The sequence below is a fragment of the Sabethes cyaneus genome, chromosome 2 (assembly GCF_943734655.1).
Source record: "Sabethes cyaneus chromosome 2, idSabCyanKW18_F2, whole genome shotgun sequence".
In the NCBI taxonomy this organism is placed as follows: Eukaryota; Metazoa; Arthropoda; class Insecta; order Diptera; family Culicidae; genus Sabethes; species Sabethes cyaneus.
Genome location: NC_071354.1, coordinates 243,258,149 through 243,279,810, shown reverse-complemented (window position 1 = coordinate 243,279,810; position 21,662 = coordinate 243,258,149). Strand labels below are relative to the sequence as shown.

Here is a 21,662-nt window from a genome sequence, read left to right as displayed (position 1 = left end):
GTTTAGTTTAGTCGGTTTGTTTTATAGAGCTAAGCTAATAAAACGGTTACACCCTGACCAAATAGATTTAATGTCGCTATTATAAATAATACTTATGACTTCAACACCGGAATTTTTTTATGCGAGGTCATATTGGCATATTCTAATATTTTGTTTAAGCGCGCAAAAAAAATCATCAAAGCCAAGTGTTTTGCAGAAAGAATTATTATCAATCGGTTTTTCTGTCACAGCAAGTAACTAAGTTTTATCGACCTATTATATCAATATGTACGATAAAATTTAATGCGCATATGCTGCCAACGAACGGAGAATGCTCAAAATATATTAAATATCGTTGATACGAACGCGAATTCATCGATACTTAATTTAAAACCGCCACATGTCGAACCATCTCATTAGTTGCTCGGATATGAACCGGGGCGCACGCAACTAGACACCATGAGAGCCCCTGTTTGGCTCCGATCCAGTTCGCGACTTTTAGAACAAATAGCCACAGCCCTACTGTATCCTGCCATCAAAGTCGTCCTGATGTTGTTGTCGGAGTCGAGGCAGGGGTCTCTCAGCCTGTACCTCCAGGCAAGTGCACGTCAATATCCCGTATCGTTCTGCCCCTGAAATGTTTTTGCCCGCAGAGACATGATTACGAATCCACTAGAGTCCAATAATTGAAGGTCAACTATCGGATTGCAACCGGAACGCACACAACAAGGTCCCTTTTATCTTTGATCCCGTCGTGACCTACAGAACGAACCACTTTAGCCGGGCTGTATCCTGCCATCAATATCATCCCAGTCCTGTGATCGGTGTCGTAAGTACATTATCCCAAGGCATCGCACTATGGGGCAGAACCCGAAAAAGCTCGGACAAAACCTCAAAATTTTTATTTGAGATATTCTATCAAACTTAATATTCTACGTATAGTAGACACATAATCTATAAGAAATATACATAAATTGTTTTAATAAGTAGTTTTTCAATAGGCATTAAAGAAGGTGAAACACAGTGTAAAAAAATTTTGGAAAATGAAAAAATAAATATCATTTAATCTTTTAGTATCTGGCTACCATGCTGCTTAAAATTCTATACTTTTCAAGGACAATTCACACTAATAGTTTAGGTGATATTAAGACAGATTTTTTACTAGTAGGCTTTGTTCTGACGAAGTGTTTTAGAACAAAATATTTGTTATTTTTGACAATTTTCAATAGTGTGTAGAAAAAGATTTCCACTGATTTCCGCCCTGACACTACCATAAAATCAACATTCAGGGTGTTAACTAGTAATAAGCAAAAAATTAGCTGCTACTAGTTGCGATGTTCGGAGATATTCAAGTTTTCCGAATGCATGTTTTCCGGCATTTTAGGCTACAAATTAGTAAATGCGCGCGCCAGTGCGAAGTTCAATCCTGCTGTACGTTAAATAGTCATGCTTGTGTATGTAAGACATAGCATTATTATCGTTATGAGATACATCGGAGTCGATAAGGGGAATTCAGGACATTGTAAAGGCGACCACTTAACAGCTTTTTCACAATTAGCTTTGTTTCAAGTCAAGTCAAGACTTTCAGCTCGATTGAACTAGCCTCCATTTTGTTTATTTAGAGTCGAACATGTTGATACGTGTTTGCAGAATAAACAGATTGCTATACTCTGTCAGTTACTCGTTATTTTTTGTGCCTCCTGCCAGGATTTGGCTGAGGCCGATGACAGCCTATCTCGCCACTCGTATCCTTTTGCTTGAATTAAATGAATGAATTAAATCAAAAAAATTACATGAATGCACTAAAGCAGATAGGAGGGTAAGTTAACCTATATAGTAAACCCTCTACCTTTAATGGAAATGGATAAAATTTCGGTATTTATTAGCTTATACTTCTTATTTCTGAGGATATAAAACATAAAACAGAACGTACTAAACATAACACACATTTGAGTTAATAAAATTTTAGCTGCATTGCATTATTAATGCTTTAAAATTGACGTTTTCAACAAGTGGGTCCATTATATACAATGCAAAAAATGTCGCCATTACCGGACTCTCTCCATGCAAAATACACTAAAATTCCTATAATGGACCCGGTCGTTATTCTATTGTAAACCACAATGGTCCATAAAAGGAAAGTGGACATTCCAATCTGTTTTGAAAAATCTGTAAAATATAGAGATTTGCAGCAGAAATTGATACATTTAGGCTTATTCGAAAGTTACTAACATTGTAAGTGCCATTGGTTGGGTTTTTAGCGTAACGAGTTCAAAATAATGTATAGAAAGGTCCACAAATGGTTGATTTACCCTATACCAGAATAATAATACTAAATTACTCTTGATATACAGATTGTGATAATTTGTATAGGAGGTCGTCAGACTACCAATTTCGACTACATACTTAAAAAAATGTGTTTGAGTATTTAAAATATTTATAACTTGATTCCCGTAAGTCCTATTTTGGTATGTTCAGTAACTTTACGTAACTTTACAGGACAAACAACTTTTCTGAAGGCACAATATTTCTAAAGTCATTAATTAAAAAGTTAGATCTCAACGCCATCTATAGGAATAAAAATACAACTACTTAAAATTTACAGAAAGATGCGAAATTTTATAACAAACAATGTTGCTGAAGACAATAAAGCTCTACGAAGCATATGAAAGAAGTTATGAGGTTTTGTCCGAGCGCCGGGTCAATCTGCCCCACTGTGCATCGGTCTGCTGTCGGAGCTCAGCCGGGACGCACACTGCAAGCTACTATGAGAGCCCCTGTCGGCTCTGACCCAATCGTGACCATCAGGACGAATTGCCGCAATCCTATTATATCCTGCCATCAAAGTCGTCCCGGTCTTGTGGTCTTAGTCGAGGCAGGGGTCTCACAGTCTGTACCTCCAGGCAAGTACGCATCAATATGCCGCCCCTGAAATATTTTGCCCGCATAGACATGGTCACGAATCCGTAGAAGTCCAATAATCCAAAGTCAGCTATCGGATTTCATCCGGGATGCACTCAACAAGTTCCGTTTTAGCTCTGATTCCATCGTGACCCTCAGAATGAACCACTGTAGCCGTACTGTATCCTGCCATCAATATCATCCCAGTCTTGTGATCGGTCTCGTGAGTACATTTTCCCAAGGTCGTCGGCACCAATTCGTACAACTTGAAGCAGAAAAAGGTGCTCTTAGGCGTAGGCGTGTTAAACATTTTCAAGATGGAGATCTCAATGGACCCCTTCGAATGCTCCGAGATTTTCAACTGAACACCCTGGTAATCATGAACGAAGACTGGATGGAAACTAGGACAAACTTATTGTTAGATATTGGGAAGAAGGTGATCCTAAGACTCGTCCGGGATCACTCCTGTTTTACACCGATGGTTCTAAAATTGGCAAATCTACAGGAACTGGGGTTACTGGACCAGGAATCGACATATCAATGGGACATCCAATGGGACAGTGGCCCACAGTCTTCCAAGCAGAAATACATGCTATATCAACTTGTACAATCATTTGCTTGAGTAGGAAATACAGACATGCCAATATCTGTATTTTCTCCGATAGTCAAGCAGCTCTAAATGCCTTAAAGACATACACATGCCAGTCAAAGCTGGTATGGGAATGCATCATCTCCCTAAGACAATTAGCTTTAACTAACAATGTTAATAAATTTATACTGGGTACCTGGTCATATAGGTATAGAAAAAAAATGAAATATGTGCCGATCTCTTAGCGAGTACTGGTTCCTCAACTGAATTCGTTGGGTCTGAGCCATTCTGCGGAGTGCCTACATGCTTCTTGAAAGCTGAGCTCACTTCCAACATTACAACAATTGAAGCATCACATGCGGCTTAATCAGTTTGAATAAAGTGGATTTGAGTACGCAGACCGGTCTTTTAGCCGGACATTGTCCGAGCAGATATCACCTCAAAATATAGGTAAGCTGACAGATGATATATGTCGTTTCTGTAATTTTGAGGTCGAGAGCTCGTAACACATACTGTGTCAATGCAGCGCACTAATTCAACAAAGACTGCGTATTCTCAGAGAGGGCGTTCCAACGTCTAGCGAGATATGGTCTGTTGAAACAAAAAAGGTACTGAAATTCATTAAGGAATTAATAGGGCAACCAACACTCTGGCTCATAGTGATGAAACGAACTGATTATGCAAACAGCAAATCGGAGTATACCACAATAGATCTAACTAATGGTCGCAGTGGTTCAGGCTTCCATAAAAAAATCCACCTATTGATATATGTACGATAAAATTTAATGCGCATATGCTGCCAATGAACGGAGAGTGCTCAAAATATATTAAATATTCTATGGAATGAGATGAAACAGGGAGAGGGAGAGAGAGATAAATGCGACAGGGAGAAATTGAGAGATGAGTGACAGAGGGAGAGAAGAGTGAAAGAAGTAGAGATGAGAGAGAGAAATCTGCAGTGATCAAGTTAGCGTCTTTTTTCGTAAATCACTTCGAAGACTTACAATTTTCAATTGCGTGCTTAATTAGAGTGAAACAGCTACAATTTCTAATTTACTGTTATACTTTTGCGACAAACGAGGTAGGGTGCTGGGTGCTATATTCCGTTTTCGGAACTTGACCTTCTGTTTTTATTCGTCCGAACAGTACCCTAAAACAAAAAAAAAACGATAAATCACTTGGATTTTATTTCTATTATTAGTTAGTTACAAAAGCGTGCCTTCGGTTTCCTATTTATGGTTATGGTTTAGTCATACATTTAGCTTGTTACAACATTTAGGTAATCTGGTAAAAGTCAAATGTAGCTTGAGAAATTCTTATTATTAAAAACTCAATTTTTCTGGTTTTGCGGCTTGGTTCGGTTCGGCTTAACACCGATCAATTGTGTTATGACGCTTAGTTGAATGAAACCGCGATAGGTCCCAAGATTGAAACGTGCGATATTTTTCTAGGGGACTTCCTTTAGCCTTAAGTCCAACCGAGCGACAGTGTGTAAGGATGGAATATGCATGTGCATCGACGATCAAACCAGTTGAAACACACTCTTAGCAAGCCGCCTGCTAATATTTGTAAAGTATGGAGTTAAAAAAGAGTTGTTTGGTTGAATGAATCAAAATTAGAATTATTCAATAAAACGGGATTATCTTAGCATATGAGGAAAGAGTAAACATTTTCATTGTCTGGGATTATTTATAGGCGTTATTAATCTGGTCATGCTAGCATATCTAGTGCATATTTAATGTTTTTCTGTCCGTATTTGTTCAGCCTTTTAGTACCTAGGCATCACCGACAACACCCAATCTGTCGTTCTATAAGAATCTAAAATTTAAAAAACATAAACTACCTATGGATGATAAGTAAAAATAAGCAACAGAAACCGGTTAAAACGGTTTGTTAACGATTTCTGTAGTTTTCGATATATGATTCTAACCAGGTTTGAACCGGTCCAGTTACTGCTGAGAAAATCGATTGAGTTTATGTTCCATCATATAAAGAAAACACATTATGTATAAATACATAAATCACTCCTAACCTGATGAACATCCAACCAAGACAATATACAATAGTGATCAACCGGGAGCCCTGCTATCTGTATTTATGGCCCGAAAATGTCTGCACCTATGCTGCCTGATGGATGACCAAACCAGTTTAGGCTGCTCAATCAGATTAGTTGCTATTGACCATCCGTCATAGGCTAGTGATTGATTCGTCAATTCTAATAAATAATTGTTATTCTGGTCAAGGCTGCAGGAGCTGCAAAACTTTCATATAACACTCCGTTAGGTGTGAAAAACGAACGAACGAACGGACGGAACTTCCGTCCCTTCCCCGGCATGTATCCTGTATCCTCGTGCGGACATCGATGCGATCGCTTGTGGAAGGCTATTATGTGTGTCATGTACGCCGCCTCACCGTGAACAGAGTAAACTCGGTTGACGTGCCCGAGTTTTTCATTCATTTTCTCACTTTTGCTGTGTGCCACCCTTCGGCCATTCAATACTCAGACTCACTCGCTGTAGAGGAAACGTTAGGCCACACAGCCAGCAACAACGGGTAGCGAACGACCGAAACAATTTGCAGCACAACCAAGTGCATCACGTCCGCCGTGCAGCACGTATTAAATTTTCCGCCCTGTTCCACATTTTTTGACAGCCGCTGATCCGATACGGTTCAGTATCTTTATAGCTATCCCTACCTAGCTAGAGGAGGAGAGCAAATATTTTTTTAGCCTAAGTTATTCCTGACAGCACATCGGCGAGATTATCTTGCGCTAATTGAAAAGCGAGCAAAATTCTGAGGTGTTTAATTCCTGGATGATGAAGGCTGTCACGAAATATTTCTAGGTTTATGCATCTCCTGGAAATTTCCAATATATTTTGGCATTATTCCAAACGACGAACTAAGTTTGCTACAGGTGTGCAACTTTTAATTAATCACAAACTGCAATTTCCAATTCAGCTCCATATTGGCTGGTTTGAAGCAACGTACCGTAAATGACGATTAGACCTTCCAAATCGAGCCGAGCAACCGATTTGTGCATTGCAGCAGTAATAAGTTTCGTGGCCTCGAAATATTTGCTAGCACTTTTTTTTTCTTCTTGAGTTACAGTTTTGCTCTTTCAGCTCGATGAGGAGTAGCACGCCGTTTGCTGGTTTTGGTCAAAACAAACCGATGCGCGGCCAGCCGGTGGATTACGAAAAAGAAACCGGCTTCCAAACGTTTGTAAATTGCGAAGGATGATGTTCTACTATACAGTACATGTACAGCTGCAGCTGAGTTACTTCGAATTGTCTAGCTAATTGATTGTTTTGTTTAAACGGAGGTATATCTTTGTTTGCAGCAAACTTCTTGGTAACCAGTCTTGATGTATGCGGAACTACTTTTCATTGTCGAAGAGATGACACAATTTTGTAAACTATTCCTTTTTTCCATTGACAAAAATTTATGATGGAAAACGCACATTTCAGTTAAACGAAACAGAATGCTAATCAACGATAGTTGAGCATGATGCTGGCAAACTTTTTTTTTTTTAATTTTCCAAACTAAACCCCTTTGATGTATGTTCGCTGCTCCACAGCCAAAAAGTTTTGTTAATTAAATCAAGTACCACTACAAAGCGTTGGAAAATTTCTAAACGTTACCCAACTTTTGCGGCGGTAATCGGCCTTATCCATTCGTGTCGGCTCTGCTCCACCTGACTGACTGCAGCAGCGCGCCGCGCCGTCGAAATACACTTTAATATCTCGTTATAGTTTTATAACACTTTCTTTTTTTCTCTCTCTCTCGCGTTTTGTGTGTTTTACAGAAAACCGCCAAAAATGTTCGCTTTCGATCACTGCTTCTACTCGACCGACACAGAAGCTCCGCACTTCGCCTCCCAGCGGTTGGTTTTCGACCAGGTTGGCCGGGACATTCTGGACAATGCATTCCAGGGTTATAATGCGTGCATCTTCGCCTACGGCCAGACCGGATCGGGCAAGTCGTACACGATGATGGGCAACCAGGAGAACAAGGGCATCATCCCGAGGCTGTGCGACGAGCTGTTCGCCTCCATCGCGGCCAAACAGACCGACGAGCTGTCCTACAAGGTGGAGGTGTCCTACATGGAGATCTACAACGAGAAGGTGCACGACCTGCTGGACCCGAAAACGAGCAAACAATCGCTCAAGGTGCGGGAACACAATGTGCTCGGTCCGTACGTGGACGGGTTGTCCCAGCTGGCGGTTACATCGTTCCTGGTAAGTAATGTCAGCTTTAATGTTAATATAACTCTTTTTGAACCACTTTAAGTTTTTATAGCCAAGTTTGCAGGCAATAAATTGTCCATCAATTTTTAATTGTTGGTATTGCCTGTGAGATTTATTTACCATTTCAAAATAAACATTTATGATAATGGCAGATGTTTCAATTTGGAATGATTCTTATTTAATAATAAAATTTTATGAATTAAAACTACTCATGAATTCTTTTCGTAAAGCTTGTCATGGGTTAACGTGAAAGTTATTTTCGAAAACAATGAGCAATATGATTCTGGTTTGTCATGCATTCTTCAGGCGTTCTATGCTGGTGCTTTATCGAATTAATGTTTAATGCAATTTTATTGCAGTCTGCGGGAATAATTCCCCATTAAAAAATGTGAATTATTTTACAAACCATTATTATGTGAAAAGATAATTTAAAACAAACAAAATTTTATTTCAAACTAAATTGAAAGGGATTGCGTGTGTTTTGAAGTTTATGAAAATATGTAATGTTTGAGCCATCCTCTCTTCGATATTGCTATTTTTGTTTTTTAGAGAAGGTTGTCAGTTCTTCAACTGAAAATGCTTAAATATCTGCCATTTTGTTAGGCGATCGAATTAAAACAAGGATGATTCAAACAATCAATTCGTCTTTCGCGTAATCGAGAAAAAAATATTTGTAATGAATCAAAAATTATGGTATTAAACGTCTGTGCCCCCTTAAGATGCATTGGAATTTGACTTTTAAAGATTCATTTGAGTTTACTGTACAGAATACCATCTCTGAATGTTGACATAGTCCAAATTTTTAAAGGCAGAAATGTTATACAAATGCAACTTTTAAAACATAAGTGTATTTTTTGTATATCATTTCCGTTATTTTGACAAAGGAGAAACGGTCATCTCATCTTCGAACTCAACCAAGTATTTAACGTCTGCTTAGAACGTCGTTTTATTGTATCAAGTGTCTGCATTTTCCAACAGCTGCTTTCTTCCGCCGTTCGCTCAAAGTACATAGAAAAAGCGCATGCTGGTTTATTACTAAAATGTGCGTGGTTTGCGCATCAATATCGATAACTTTGCCTTTATTGTGGTGGAATCGAACTTTGATATCGTCGCCCTCATGAAAACCTGGTGTGATGAGAAAATTTGCGTCAACCTTTCTGGTCTTACACTATTATTCGTTCAGTATCTGGGCTTGATAGGAAATTTTCTGCAAGTCTACGGCAGTGGTTAACAGTATGCGATGGCATATTTTGGTGGCTTACTTGGCTCTCTAAGAAAGCTTTTACTTCCAAGACTAAGCGCAAATTAATACGGCAGTTAACAGAAGCTCGCACCTTCTCTCGGGTTTGTTTTGGACATCGAATTTACAACTTCGATTTGCTAAGTCCAGAAAGTTGTCGAACCTATAGACCCGTTCGGAGCTCATCGTCCGACCTTTGAAGTCACAGATAGATACCGAAATATTAGAATTGTTGTTATTAATAATCTAGAAAATTTGTGATTCCGAATAAGAAAACGAATTCCATGAGAAAGAACATAAAAAAAATAAGTTAAAGCGACCTTTCTTTGGAATCTTCGACCAAATTTTGCGAAATTCTCCTTTCTTGCTTTACAGTATTGCTGTATTGCTTAGAAAACTTACTTACTTTTTATTACACACTAGCTGACCCGACAAACTTCGTATTGCCACAAATTAACCTGTGTTGTACATAAATCATGAATCTCGGATGATCTTTGTCACAATCTCGAGTTTTGCAAGCCCCCCAGTGGGCGGCGCTTCCGACGGTGGGTCACCGGCAACACTCGCGACCGTCTCGTCCTGAATGATCTAGTGTTACTATAGATAGTTTTTGTGGTCTTGTATTGACTAATGTTTTATGGAAGAGTCCCGAATTTCTTTAGTTCGATTAGTTTTTGAGTTTCGCAAAAATTTCTGTTTTATTTGTATGAGAGTCCATATCCCCCTACCACAGGGGTGAGAGGTCTCTAACTATCGTAAAATAAATTCAAGACTCCAAAATCTCCCACATGCCAAATTTGGTTCCATTTGCTTGATTAGTTCTCAAGTTATAAGGAAATTTAAATTTCATTTGTATGGGAGCCCCCCTCTTAAAAAGGGAAGAGGTCGCAATTCCCCATAGAAAAAAATTTCTGCCTTCTAAAACTCCCACATGCCAAATTTGGTTCCATTTGATTGATTAGTTCTCAAGTTATAAGGAAATTTAAATTTCATTTGTATGGGAGCCCCCCTCTTAAAAGGGGAAGGGGTCGCAATTCACCATAGAAAAAAATTTCTGCCTTCTAAAACTCCCATATGCCAAATTTGGTTCCATTTGATTGATTAGTTCTCGAAATAAGAGGAAATTTGCATTTCATTTGTATGGAAGCCCACCCTCTTAAAGGGGAGATGGGCCATAACTCGCTTTCTAAAGAAGAGAGGGGTCTCAATTCACCATAGAAAAAAATCTTGCCTCCAAAACCATTTACATGTCAAATTTGGTTCCATTTGCTTGATTAGTTCTCGAGTCATGAGGAAATTTGTTTTTCATTTGTATAGGAGCCCCCCTATTAAAGTGGGGAGGGGTCCCAATTCACCATAGAAAATATTCTTGCCCTCGAAAACTTTCACATGCCCAATTTGGTTCCATTTGCTTGATTAATTCTCGAGTTATGAGGAAATTTGTATTTGATTTGTATGGGAGCGCCCCTTCCTAAAGTGGGGAGGGGTCCCAATTCATCATATAAAAAATGTTTGTCCCTAATAACACCCACATGTAAAATTTTGTTCCATTTGCTTTATTAGTTCTCGAGTTATGAGGAAATTTGAATTTCATTTGTATGGGAGCCCCCCCTCCTAAAGTGGGTAGGGGTCCCAATTCATCATAGAAAAAAATTTTGTCTTCAAAAACACCCACGTGCCAAATTTGGTTCCATTTGCTTGATTAGTTCTCGAGTTATGAGAAAATTTGTATTTCATTTGTCTGGGATCCCCTGCTCCTAAAACGGGGAGGGGTCCCAATTCATCATAGAAAAAAATTTTGTCTCCAAAAACACCCACATTCCAAATTTGGTTCCATTTGCTTAATTACTTCTCGAGTTATGAGGAAATTTGTATTTCTTTGGTACAGGAGCCCCCCCTCTTAAAGTGGGGAGGGGTCCTAATTCACTATAGAAAATATTCTTGCCCTCGAAAACCTTCACATGCCAAATTTGGTTCCATTTGCTTGATTAGTTCTTGAGTTATGAGGAAATTTGTATGGAAACCCCCCCTCTTAAAATGGAGAGGAGTTATAATTCCCCTTATAAAGAGGGGAGGGGTCTCAATTTACCATAGAATAAATTCTTGTCACCGAAAACACCCACATGCCAAATTTTGTTCTATTTGCTTGATTAGTTCTCGAGTTATGCAGAAATTTATGTTTCATTTGTATCGGAGCCCCCCGTCTTAGTGAGGGGAGGGGTCTCTAACCATCACTAAAACCTTTCCTGGCCCCAAAAACCTCTACATGCAGATTTTTACGACGATTGGTTCAGTAGTTTTCGATTTTATAAGGAACATACGGACAGACAGACAAACAGACAGACAGAAATCCTTTTTTATAGGTATAGATTTTTAAGGGGTTATAAACGACTAAAAATTTTGAAAAAATCATTACTTTTTTATTCCAGATTTTGATTCTGCAGTCTTTTCCGCTTATTCTGGTGCTAATTTTGTAATGATCCGAGCACGGGAAGTGGCTGAAAAACGATCATACACATAAGCATTCCAGTGCGGCGTGGAACAACTTCAGCGGAATAAATCGCCGCTCCTGGAAAACCACGATTTTCAAAATTCATGTACCTTTTTCTCGGAAACTACACAATGTATTGGAACAAACTTTTTTTTGTTTTGTTGGTAGTAGCTTAGCAAAGGGTAAGTTCCGAGAGCAAGTAACTTTTTGAGCTTTAGCTTCCGCCCCAATCTCTATAATTCCTTGTGTCCCTCTGGATTCGACCTGCAATATAATAATGTTTTTCTAATCTAATCTAATCTCACACTAACGCAGCCAATTCTGGAAGGCATCCTGGAAAATGACGATTATTTGAATCAGTCATTTTTCTTGTTAACGGCCAGGCCAACTGCGCAGCATGTACCGCAGAGAGAATTCCAAGGAATCAAGTGGAACCAGAAAAAATACCTAATTCCATTAGACTCCTTGAAATCAAGGGGAAGGAAGAAAGCGTGGACTTCCCGTACCAAACGCTTCCCATATCCATAGATTATGATTTATTTACAGTCGTTGGGAGTATCTTTGCTAATAAAGGTTAAGTGAAGTGAACTAATGGCATTTAGACCAGAAGCCAGGCTACAGTTGACCCTTCCCCATTTCGTACCCTCGACCTGCATAATAATGTTTTTCGCCAACAAACTCGGCCCATGGTTGTCCATCTCCAATATCTCCCACACTTTCCAGGTCATGATCCACTTGATCTAACCATCGAGCACGCTGCTGCGCACCTCTGCGTCTAGTACCAACCGGATTCGAGACGGAAACCAACTTTACGGTGTTGTTTTTCGGCATTCTCACAACAGGTACCGCCCATTATACCCTTCCAGCTATAACAACTTTCTGGATACTGGGTTTACCGAAGAGCTGCGCCAGCTCGTGGTTCAACCTTCTCCCCTATACATCGTTCTCATTTACACCGCCAAAGATGGTTCTAAATACACGACGTTCAAAAACGACCAGTGCTTTCAAGTCCCCGTCGAGCATTATCCACGTTTCGTACCTGTAGAGGACTACTGGTCTTATTAGCCTATTATACATGGTACATTTAATACGGGGTGAAGCTTACCAGACCTTAGGGTCTTATGGAGTTCGTAGTAAGCACGACTTCCGGCAAGAATACGTCTGCGTATTTCTCTGCTGCAGTTGTTATTCAACGTCATCAACGAGCCAAGGTATGCAAATTCGTCCACCACCCTAAACTAGTCCCCATCAACAACCACACTATTGCCTATGCGACTGCTCGATCACGCTCGATTCCTTCTGCTAACAGGTTGTTTTTATACGTATTCACCACCGATCCAACCTTTACTGCTTCATGTTTCAGTTTGGTATTGCTCAGTAACCGCCTGGAACGTCCTTCTGATGTTCACGTGGTCAGTGAAACAGATAAATTGGCTGGGATTTATTGAAAATCGTGCTCTGAATGTTAAAACCTGCCCGTTTCATAACACCTCCTAGCGCGATGTTGAATAGGACAGAGGAAATACCATCGCCTTATCGAAGTCCCTGCGTATTTCAAACGACTTTGATAACGCGCCCGATATCTTCACACAGCACTGTACGCCATCCATCGTGACCTTAATCAGTCTTGTCAGCTTTCCGGGAAAGCCGTTTTCATCCATAATTTTTCATAGCTCTTTACGGTTGATAGTATTGTACGCTGCCTTGAAATCTATAAATAGGGGGTGCGTAGCAACCGGGTATTCGCGACACTTTACTTTTGAAAAATCTGTCGCAGCACAAAGATTTGGTACGTTATCGATCGTCCGTCCTCAAAGCCGGCTTGATAACTTTCCACGAATCTACATGCTAGCGGCGATAGACAGCGAAAAATGATCTGAGAAAGCACTTTATAGGTAGCGTTGACAATGGTGATCGCATGAAAGTTCTCACATTCCAACTTGTCGTCCTTTTTGTATATTGGGCATATTACTCCCTCCTTCCACTTCTCCGGTAGCTGTGTTGTTGTTCTTGAGCTGCTTGATGGCTTCGATCACTTCACCTATTTTGGCCGTCTCTGCGCGACTCTCCATACTTCAATGCAGTGCAAGAACGAGCATGGATTGTCCCCGTGAGTTCTGAGGCCTAAGCTCTAAGTCACTCCCGTCCCACTACATGTGATCTACTTGCTTGGGCGCTCATGCAGTCAGAAGATGCGTAGAGTTGTTTCATTTTACGTTATATGGACATATTTGTTTCACAGGCCAGATTCTCTACTAATTTCACGGAAAATAGTATAAATTCATCCTGTGAAAACGTTTTTGTATGTCGTATTTGTTGGCTTTCTTAAATAGTCTCCCTAATATCAGAAAATTTATATTCTTACGAATTTTTGACTACGAAAAGTAATCTTATCTGGAGTAAAAATGATTTTTTATTTTATTAAGAAAAAGGGATTACTTTTAAATAAAAATATAGTTTTCCCGTTTCATAATTATTTTTGTTTTACCAGGCTAAGCTAGGCCAACAAAGGGGAGGGAGAAGTTAGAAAGCACGTAATAAACTTCTACAGTTTTAATAATGGGTATAATAACCCATTAAGTCTTACACTTATTCCAGCATAGATAAACAGCTGAAACTTTAAGAAAGGGTTTTTTAGAATAACTACAGATTCGTAAATTAACTTACAGACGAGTGGGAATACTGTCATTAATATTCTCGCTTTCAAGTCCACGATTTCTGGAGATAAATTTACAAGTTTGAATTGCCTAAAAAATAGCAAGACCTGTTATGTTTACACAGCTGTAATTTTATTATATGCAACATTTGAATTTTGGACAAAACCAAGTCGAATGGATTTTTCTGTACCTTTCTTTGTTTTTTAGGTCCAAGTTGATAGCCTTCCCTAGAAACGAAAAAAGACTGCTGAGAGGAAATGGGTTAACCTATTTTTTTTTTAAACTCCCGAGCACGTTTCCTGCAAGTTTTAAAACAAACATTAAAAAAACATTCGTCAAGCATCCTCCAGTAACCAACTTGCGCTCTGTGAGCCATAACTAAATTAAACTACGCCATCATAATACATACACGCTTTGCCAGTAGCGGTTCTGCACTAACCTAAATGCTTGTCGACGAGTACCTACCCGGTGCCCGGTGCCCCGGGACCCGGGGTTAAGCCAGAGAAATGCATCACTGTTTTGATTTATTGGTTGCAACACTAAGCCAACCACTACCATCATAATGGCTTACACCTACGACCTACCGGCAGCCCACACGTTGTGCTATAGTATTGTGGCGGAAAGTCGACCCAACATGGTAATTTCTTCACCCAGTTTCGCTCGCTTTGTGTAGAGCTTTCGACGATGAAAATGCAGAGTAACCGCACATGTTGCTCGACGCGAGTGAGCCAAACATTTTCTGTATCTGCCATGTAGTCACGGATGTCTTCTGGTGTTGTACGCCTGGCTTAGTCTACTTGGCGGTCTGGTTTCTGACTGGCACTGGAAGTACGCTACTGATGTCAAGTGTAGAGGCGACAGAAAGAAGCTGTGATCTCCGTTGCGTGGGACTGGTGAGTGCCTCGAGCTACTGACGATTACATGTATGTATGTTTGTATGCATTCGTTCTCAAGTTACGATGGTAAATGACACAGTAATGACCTGGTGGTTTACACCTTTCGTTGATGGCCCGGCGCGGCGGTTTGCGAAGACGAAACCATTTATCGAAACAGAAAAAGAGCTTAGCGGACTTTACTGCTACTGTTAGAAGCAAATAGCAGGCAGCTCAAAAGGTTACCTGTTAGTTATCTGCGACTCCCTTATAATTTAAGTTCATAAGTATCCTTCACGGCATGGTACGCTATGTAATATCTATCTTCATAGCTGCTTTGCTCACTTACTGCCTCGCCGGTTGTAATAAGTCTGTAAGTATGCCGCAGTGGATCCGACGTGTAAATCGATGGCGGAAAGCCTTGAACCTTCCTTTTATTGTGGCCGTCGTTAGTGTTGTTTATTCCTACGAGCGTTCGAGCCTGAACGTTATCAGGATAGGCCCCGTTTCCTTGTGTGTTATAAAATGCGTTTTCCGCCCTCCGGGCCGGTAATATGGCGGGTTGGCTGTGGATCGTAATGCATACCTAATGAAGCCAAATGACGTGTAGAGAACGTAGGTAAGTGCTTGTTGAATTTTCCGCATGTAACAGAGCTCTTGGCAGGGAAAAATTTCCGGCGCTCTACTGATGGGAGCCAGTCGCGGGGATACCGCATAAAGCAGTGTAACTGATTTGAATATAGCCGTTTCAAAAAGAGGCATACTCATTCGGCTATTGTTCAGTTATAGTTGGCACAATTTACAGGAAAATGCAAGAGTCACCTCGATTGCAGCTTACTTGCCGGTAAAAATAGTTTAACAGTCATTCTCAACCGGAATCATGAACAGAAAAGCAATATGGTTGTAGACATGTGACAACGTTAGTTGCATAGTAATATTCTAAAAATGTAGGCAAAATTTGGAAAATGTTCCGTTTTAACCCGGCACTGACTCGTAATAACAGGTATAATGAAATTAAATTGAAATAAATTCTTAAAACTTACAACTAAATAAAAATATTGAACTATTGAAAATATGTTTATACCTGTGCCTTTCAACTTTTTATTGTCACAGGAGTTCTATAAGGAATTTCATTGATCGTATCCGTAATATCTCACAAAAGTTGTGTACGATGATCACATTTACAGTATACATTCCTTGAAATCCATCAACAGTGAACTGTTTCAAACTGAATTAGAATTGAACAAGAATGAGCCGCTAAATCTTGGAGGCCTCTTAGTTCAGGTTCGATCATTCTAAAATCTTGTTTCATATCTTTTGATTACTTCCCCTAGATTATTTCGATTAAACCAATCTTGTTGGACCAAACCAAAATGCACAGAAACGATAAATTATAACGTTGCACATTGTTTCGACATGATAAACAGGTGTAACTAATCTTTTTTTTTTCCTTCAATCTTTCGCTTATGATGTTTATAAGTTGCTAGCGAAAAAAAGGGAGTCAGCCGGGCGGAGTGGTACATACCTGCTTTAAAGTGTTTTCTGTAAATAAATTGTCTATTAGCAAGATAGTCTTCCCGGCCCTTCTTTTAATCAAACATTGTTTGTGTTGCAGTTCCCCGTCGGATAAGCTTTAAATATTCATAGCGTAAATATTTGATGACTTGAATGAACTTCGCCGTCCATCAGATGAACTTGAATTATTTCCTAGCTCATTTGGGGAAAGTCCAAGTTTAAAAGATGGCGTAGAAAGGTAGTGAATTCAGTACTGCTTAATTTAATGTTGTGAAAGATTTTTTGTTCAAACCTAACACTAAGTAAATAAATAGTGAGTTGCTTAGCACTTTTCTGGTTCTCTTAATATCCGGCTCATTTAATATACTTTTGAACAAAATTGTTAACTGTATTTAGATATTCAGCATATTTAGCTAGGCAGCAGCTTTAAACAATTTCACTAGTACAACTAACAGAACTGATACCACTTTTCGATCACTTATTTTGCTTTAGCTGTTGAAGCTCAGATCCTACGGATTGACATGAGACGATCCGAGTCTTACCAGCACATTTAAGCTGTTTTGTTCCCATCAATTTCGGAGTGACTTGAGACGCAATATAAGTTGATTTGGTTGTTACAAGACAGGTTTTGGTTTGTAGTATAGCTGGAATCGAAATGTCTATTCCTGGACCAGTTACCCCTCCTCCCACATTCACGAACTTTCTGTGCAAAAAAATAGGCTAAAAATCATTCGATCCTGGGCGGAATTCGGGACGTTCATCTTTCCAAGATTTACGCCTGAGCTCAAATTCTATTTTCTCCCAATCTAGTCCTCGTTATTGTCTACAAGACGATTAATACGTTAATACCGTTAATACCGTTAACCTGCGCAGTTGAGATATTTGTATGATTCTTCCGCTATTCTAAGTATTCTAGATTTAAATCAACAACGTGGATAGCAGCAACGTGTAGTGCTACGGTCTATAACATCTGGCAAAAAAAAATGGGAATTATAAGTCGACCAACAATTGAGTATATTTTTTGTTTTGTAAACTTATTCACGGTGCCTAATTCTGCGCACTCTCTTGTCCATGTTTCTAATTCTGCGCATGTTTGCTCCTAATTCTGCGCACCCAAAAAGTGAAAACAAATACTCCTGCCATACTGTTTATGTCTTTATACGCTCAAAGCACAACCATAATTAAACCCATGATCCGGCCTTCTTGTGCTGTTCAAGGAATGGTGTGCAAGGAATATTGTTATCATTTTGATTGCCTCATTTTAAAGATTTTATTCTCGATAACGTGAAGGGCGAATTGATTTGGGTTTTCTGCATACTGAACATTACACTTTAAACTAATACTAAAAATTGTGTTTTCATATAGAAACCACTTCCCCAATCTCTGACAGCATCATGAGGTTGGACATTAAAAAAAAGAAGACATGGTTTCATGAATTGGCGCTCGCAGGTTCGGACCCAGAGACACAGCACAGGATTCCAATCAATGCAAGTTAAAGATTCTACTTGAATTTTCATGCCTCTATACCTCAGCCATTTGGGTAAGGTTGCGTATTCTTTCGCGATTTCTTCGTAGGATACATTACTGCGCAGAATTTGGAACATGAATAAAAAATCTGTGCCTAAATCTGCGCATTATTGCATCGCATTTTTCTAAGGAAAGCAATGCATGCAATCACTCTTTTTGTCTAAAACATGACTAAAATTAATTATTCTTTCTAATTATGCCGGGTAATTTGTTAATTTTCTAGAAGGACAATCTTAGCGTTGGTGCTAACGACGATGTTTTCTGCTTTATAAAATACTACCAGTTTCACGTTAAATTATTTCGCTTTCAAATATTATGGCCCGTTTGTGAATAATGACGTAATATTCAACAGACATTTATAAAAAAATAACGCAATGATCATAGTTATGCACAATATTAAAAAATACTTATATAAAGAAAAATGCGCAGAATTAGGAGCGGTCACGGTAGTTTTTAAAATACTGAGAAGACTTGTGAGATCGCCTTCAAGGAGGTTTATGTATGGTTTGATTCTCCGAGCATTCTTTTCTATTGCAATGGAAGCATAAAGAATAAAATAACCAATGTCTTCAGTGGTGTGCTTTTCATTGCTCCAGTTGTGAAACAGGGAGTAGCCTTTTTCTAGCATTTTTTGAGTAACTTCCTTTTTTAGTTTTGGCCACTAAACCAACGAAGCGTAGGTAATCCCGGGGATATTGGATAATAGATTAGAAGAAGGTAGTGTAAACGGAGCACACACTCGTCCGGAGATTTAGAATTGTGAGTTTCAGTCCAAACTTCGTTCAGTAAATATCATTAGCTCCAAAATTTAAAAAATCCAATCCAATCCAATTTTCTAATTTTTCATTTTTTACATTAGGCAGTTTCGAAAACCTATTAGCAGTCTTGTAGCTAAATGCGATAATATGCAGGAATGACTGATTTTCGATAACTTTTTTATATCAGATCGTCCCTCTCCATAAATATCGGAAAATAACCGAAAGTTGTTATCTTGAATTTTATTATAGTACTAGCTGATTGCGCTACTAAAGATCGGCTCACTCGGGGCCTCTTTGTCACTACATCTTTTTTACGTTTTTTTACGTTTTACGTTTTTGAACTTCGCCCTTTTTAATGGCCGCCCTATTCCCCCTTTCAGAAACAAAACAACTTGTATAACTGCTATCGTTCTAATTGCAAGAGAAACGTACCCCTTCACCCATTTGAACCTTTCTACCCCTTGTAAGAGACGGTCTCCCTCTTTTGTCAACCCCCCAGAATAAAAGAATCATGCCAAAAAACATGTCTTTTACCAACATTTCGTTTAACTAAATCGAACGCCGCCTTCAAATCTATAAACAAATAGTGAGTTGGGAAGTTGAATTCCCAGAACTTATCGAAGATTTGCGTTAAGGTGAACATTTAATCTATCGCGGAGCGTCCCTCTCGAAAAAATGTAAATAGGCCATATGAGACCTTCCGATCAGTCCGTAGGTGGTTTCTCCTCAGTCCTTGCTTTTAGTAGATATTGTATAACCTGGTGGATTGCACAATATAACCTCCCGACTTTCAAAAATTCGGCGGGGATGCTGTCCTTTCCAACTGCCTTGTTTTTTTTCAGCTATCTCTCTAACCTCGTCAAAGTTGGTGGATCCGCAGATTGTCCATCATCTTCAATCGTTATCCTATTTCTGTTGACAGCTCCCTCTTGTTCACCATTTAACAATGCATCGAAATTTGCAATACCTAGCCACCCACTTCCGTTCTTTCGGTAAGCCGGTTCCCCTCCTTGTCGTTGCATATAACAGCAGTTGGCACGGTCCAGTACCTGATTCTGTTGATCGTATTAAAGAAGCTTCTCGTATGGTGCCTTTCGAGGCGACGATAAAGTCTCTTTTCGGTAGCTTGAGCATCTTGGATTTCTGCTCAGGTGTGTCTCTGTTGCAGCCAATATGTGACTTTTGGCTCGATTCGTTGGAACACTGCGTCAAACCACTCCACTGTAAGTTGCTGTACCAGCAGTACCCAACACTTCTCGCGTTGCAGTACTAATCGCGTCGTGGGTGTGCTTCCACTGTTCGTTCAGGTTTCATTGATCCTCTCACCAGTCTTTTGAGAGTACTCTGCAGCAACTCCTTTCACTGATAACGGTCGAATGTTCAGTTGTATCTTCCTCGTTGGTTTCGATTAGAATACATGGAACAACCGGGCGCGGTTCTTGCTTACTACGAGATTTATTTATTTAACTGTTGGGAAAGAATAAATGCTTAATGCGAGAAATGTAGATTCAGGCAAACTGAAAATTCTTGATATTAGGCCAAAAGTATAGACTTAGCGAAGGTGAGAGACGAACTCACAGCTTTCAATCTTTAGTTGCGATTTATTTAACTACATATCCATGTAATACAAGTAACCTTATAATGGTTTTCAAAGTTTGCGTACAATGTGATTTCTGCTAATCAGTTTTCTGCTGAGAAGAATGTTTTGCAAGATACTTTGAAGGCGGCATAGCTTCTACCACTTTTGCGCACACTCGGCAGACGGTTCCAGAAACAGATATTACGGTGACGAAAGGCTTTCCTGCCAACATCAGTTACACAACTGGGTTAGCAAAAGATTGTTTGTTCTATTTGATTGGGAGAATGGGTAAAAGTTTGAAAAATAAGTTGGCCCATCAAACAATATTTTGAATGTTTGAGTGCATATTCGAAAGCTGAGAAAATTTTTAAATGTGTACCAAACCAATGCTACTTGAGCGTCCCACTTCATATAGCTTTCCATAAGTATGCCCAAGTTTTTGACAACCGCTGAAAAGGGAACAATCTCGTTTCCAACCATAATTTGAACAACTCTATCAAAAACCACTCTCTGCTTTCTGAAAATGATTGCTTGAGTTTTTCCAGCATTTAATCGAATACCATTTGAGTTACTCCAATCCATAATTTTCTTTATGTCCATATTAATTTTATTTACGAGAATGTCAATATTATCGCTTTTTCCGGGAAGGTATAATTGAAAATCGTCAGCATAAAGAAGAAATTTGCAGTATAGCAGTTGCTCAGGAAGATCGTTAATAAATATCGAGAACAGAAGCGGTCCTAAAATTGATCCTTGCGGAACTCCGCTTGTTACGTTAGCCAAGTCTGATTTTATGCCGGCCAGACAGATTTTTTTTTGTATGCCAGAAGGGCATTGGGTTAAAAGGCCACTGCGACAGTCTTAATGATCGTCTTTTGTGGCAGGCCCCGATTGCTGTACACAGTTTACGGATCGCTCATACCCATTGATGGAGTTGAGCGGAATAGTTGTAATCCTGTGCCCCAATTCGGTACTACATGGTTTATAAAGCCAATGACCGTTTTGGGATTTAGGCTCCATACCTGATATGGAGTAAGAAGGAAACTTCCTAAGAAGTTGTGCCTTGATAATGCAAGAGCTCCGCAATAGCAGAGCAGATGCGCTGAACTTTCAGGTTCAGAGTTACAAAAGCGGCAGGTGTCAGATGATACCTTGCCGATATTCTTTAAATGATAAAGAGCGGGGCTGTGTCCTGTTAGGAGTCCCGTGATCGTGCGTAGTTCACTACGAGTTAAATGGAGTAGTTTTTTAGCTACTGCAGGGTTTGGGTAGATAAACTGTTTAGCTTGTCTACAACCCTGTGTTTG

General features: G+C 39.5%; 1 protein-coding gene across 6 annotated transcripts in view; it reads left to right on the top strand.

Annotated features, from left to right (window-relative positions):
• The window catches only part of LOC128738727 (kinesin-like protein KIF13B), a 96,021-nt gene that overhangs the window by 36,731 nt on the left and 37,628 nt on the right, over positions 1 to 21,662 (top strand). For all 6 annotated transcript variants that reach the window (XM_053834058.1, XM_053834056.1, XM_053834055.1 and 3 more), the window contains exon 4: positions 7,275 to 7,707. In XM_053834058.1, coding sequence (XP_053690033.1) covers positions 7,275 to 7,707 — 433 coding nt within the window. The remainder of the gene's footprint in view (positions 1 to 7,274; positions 7,708 to 21,662) is intronic.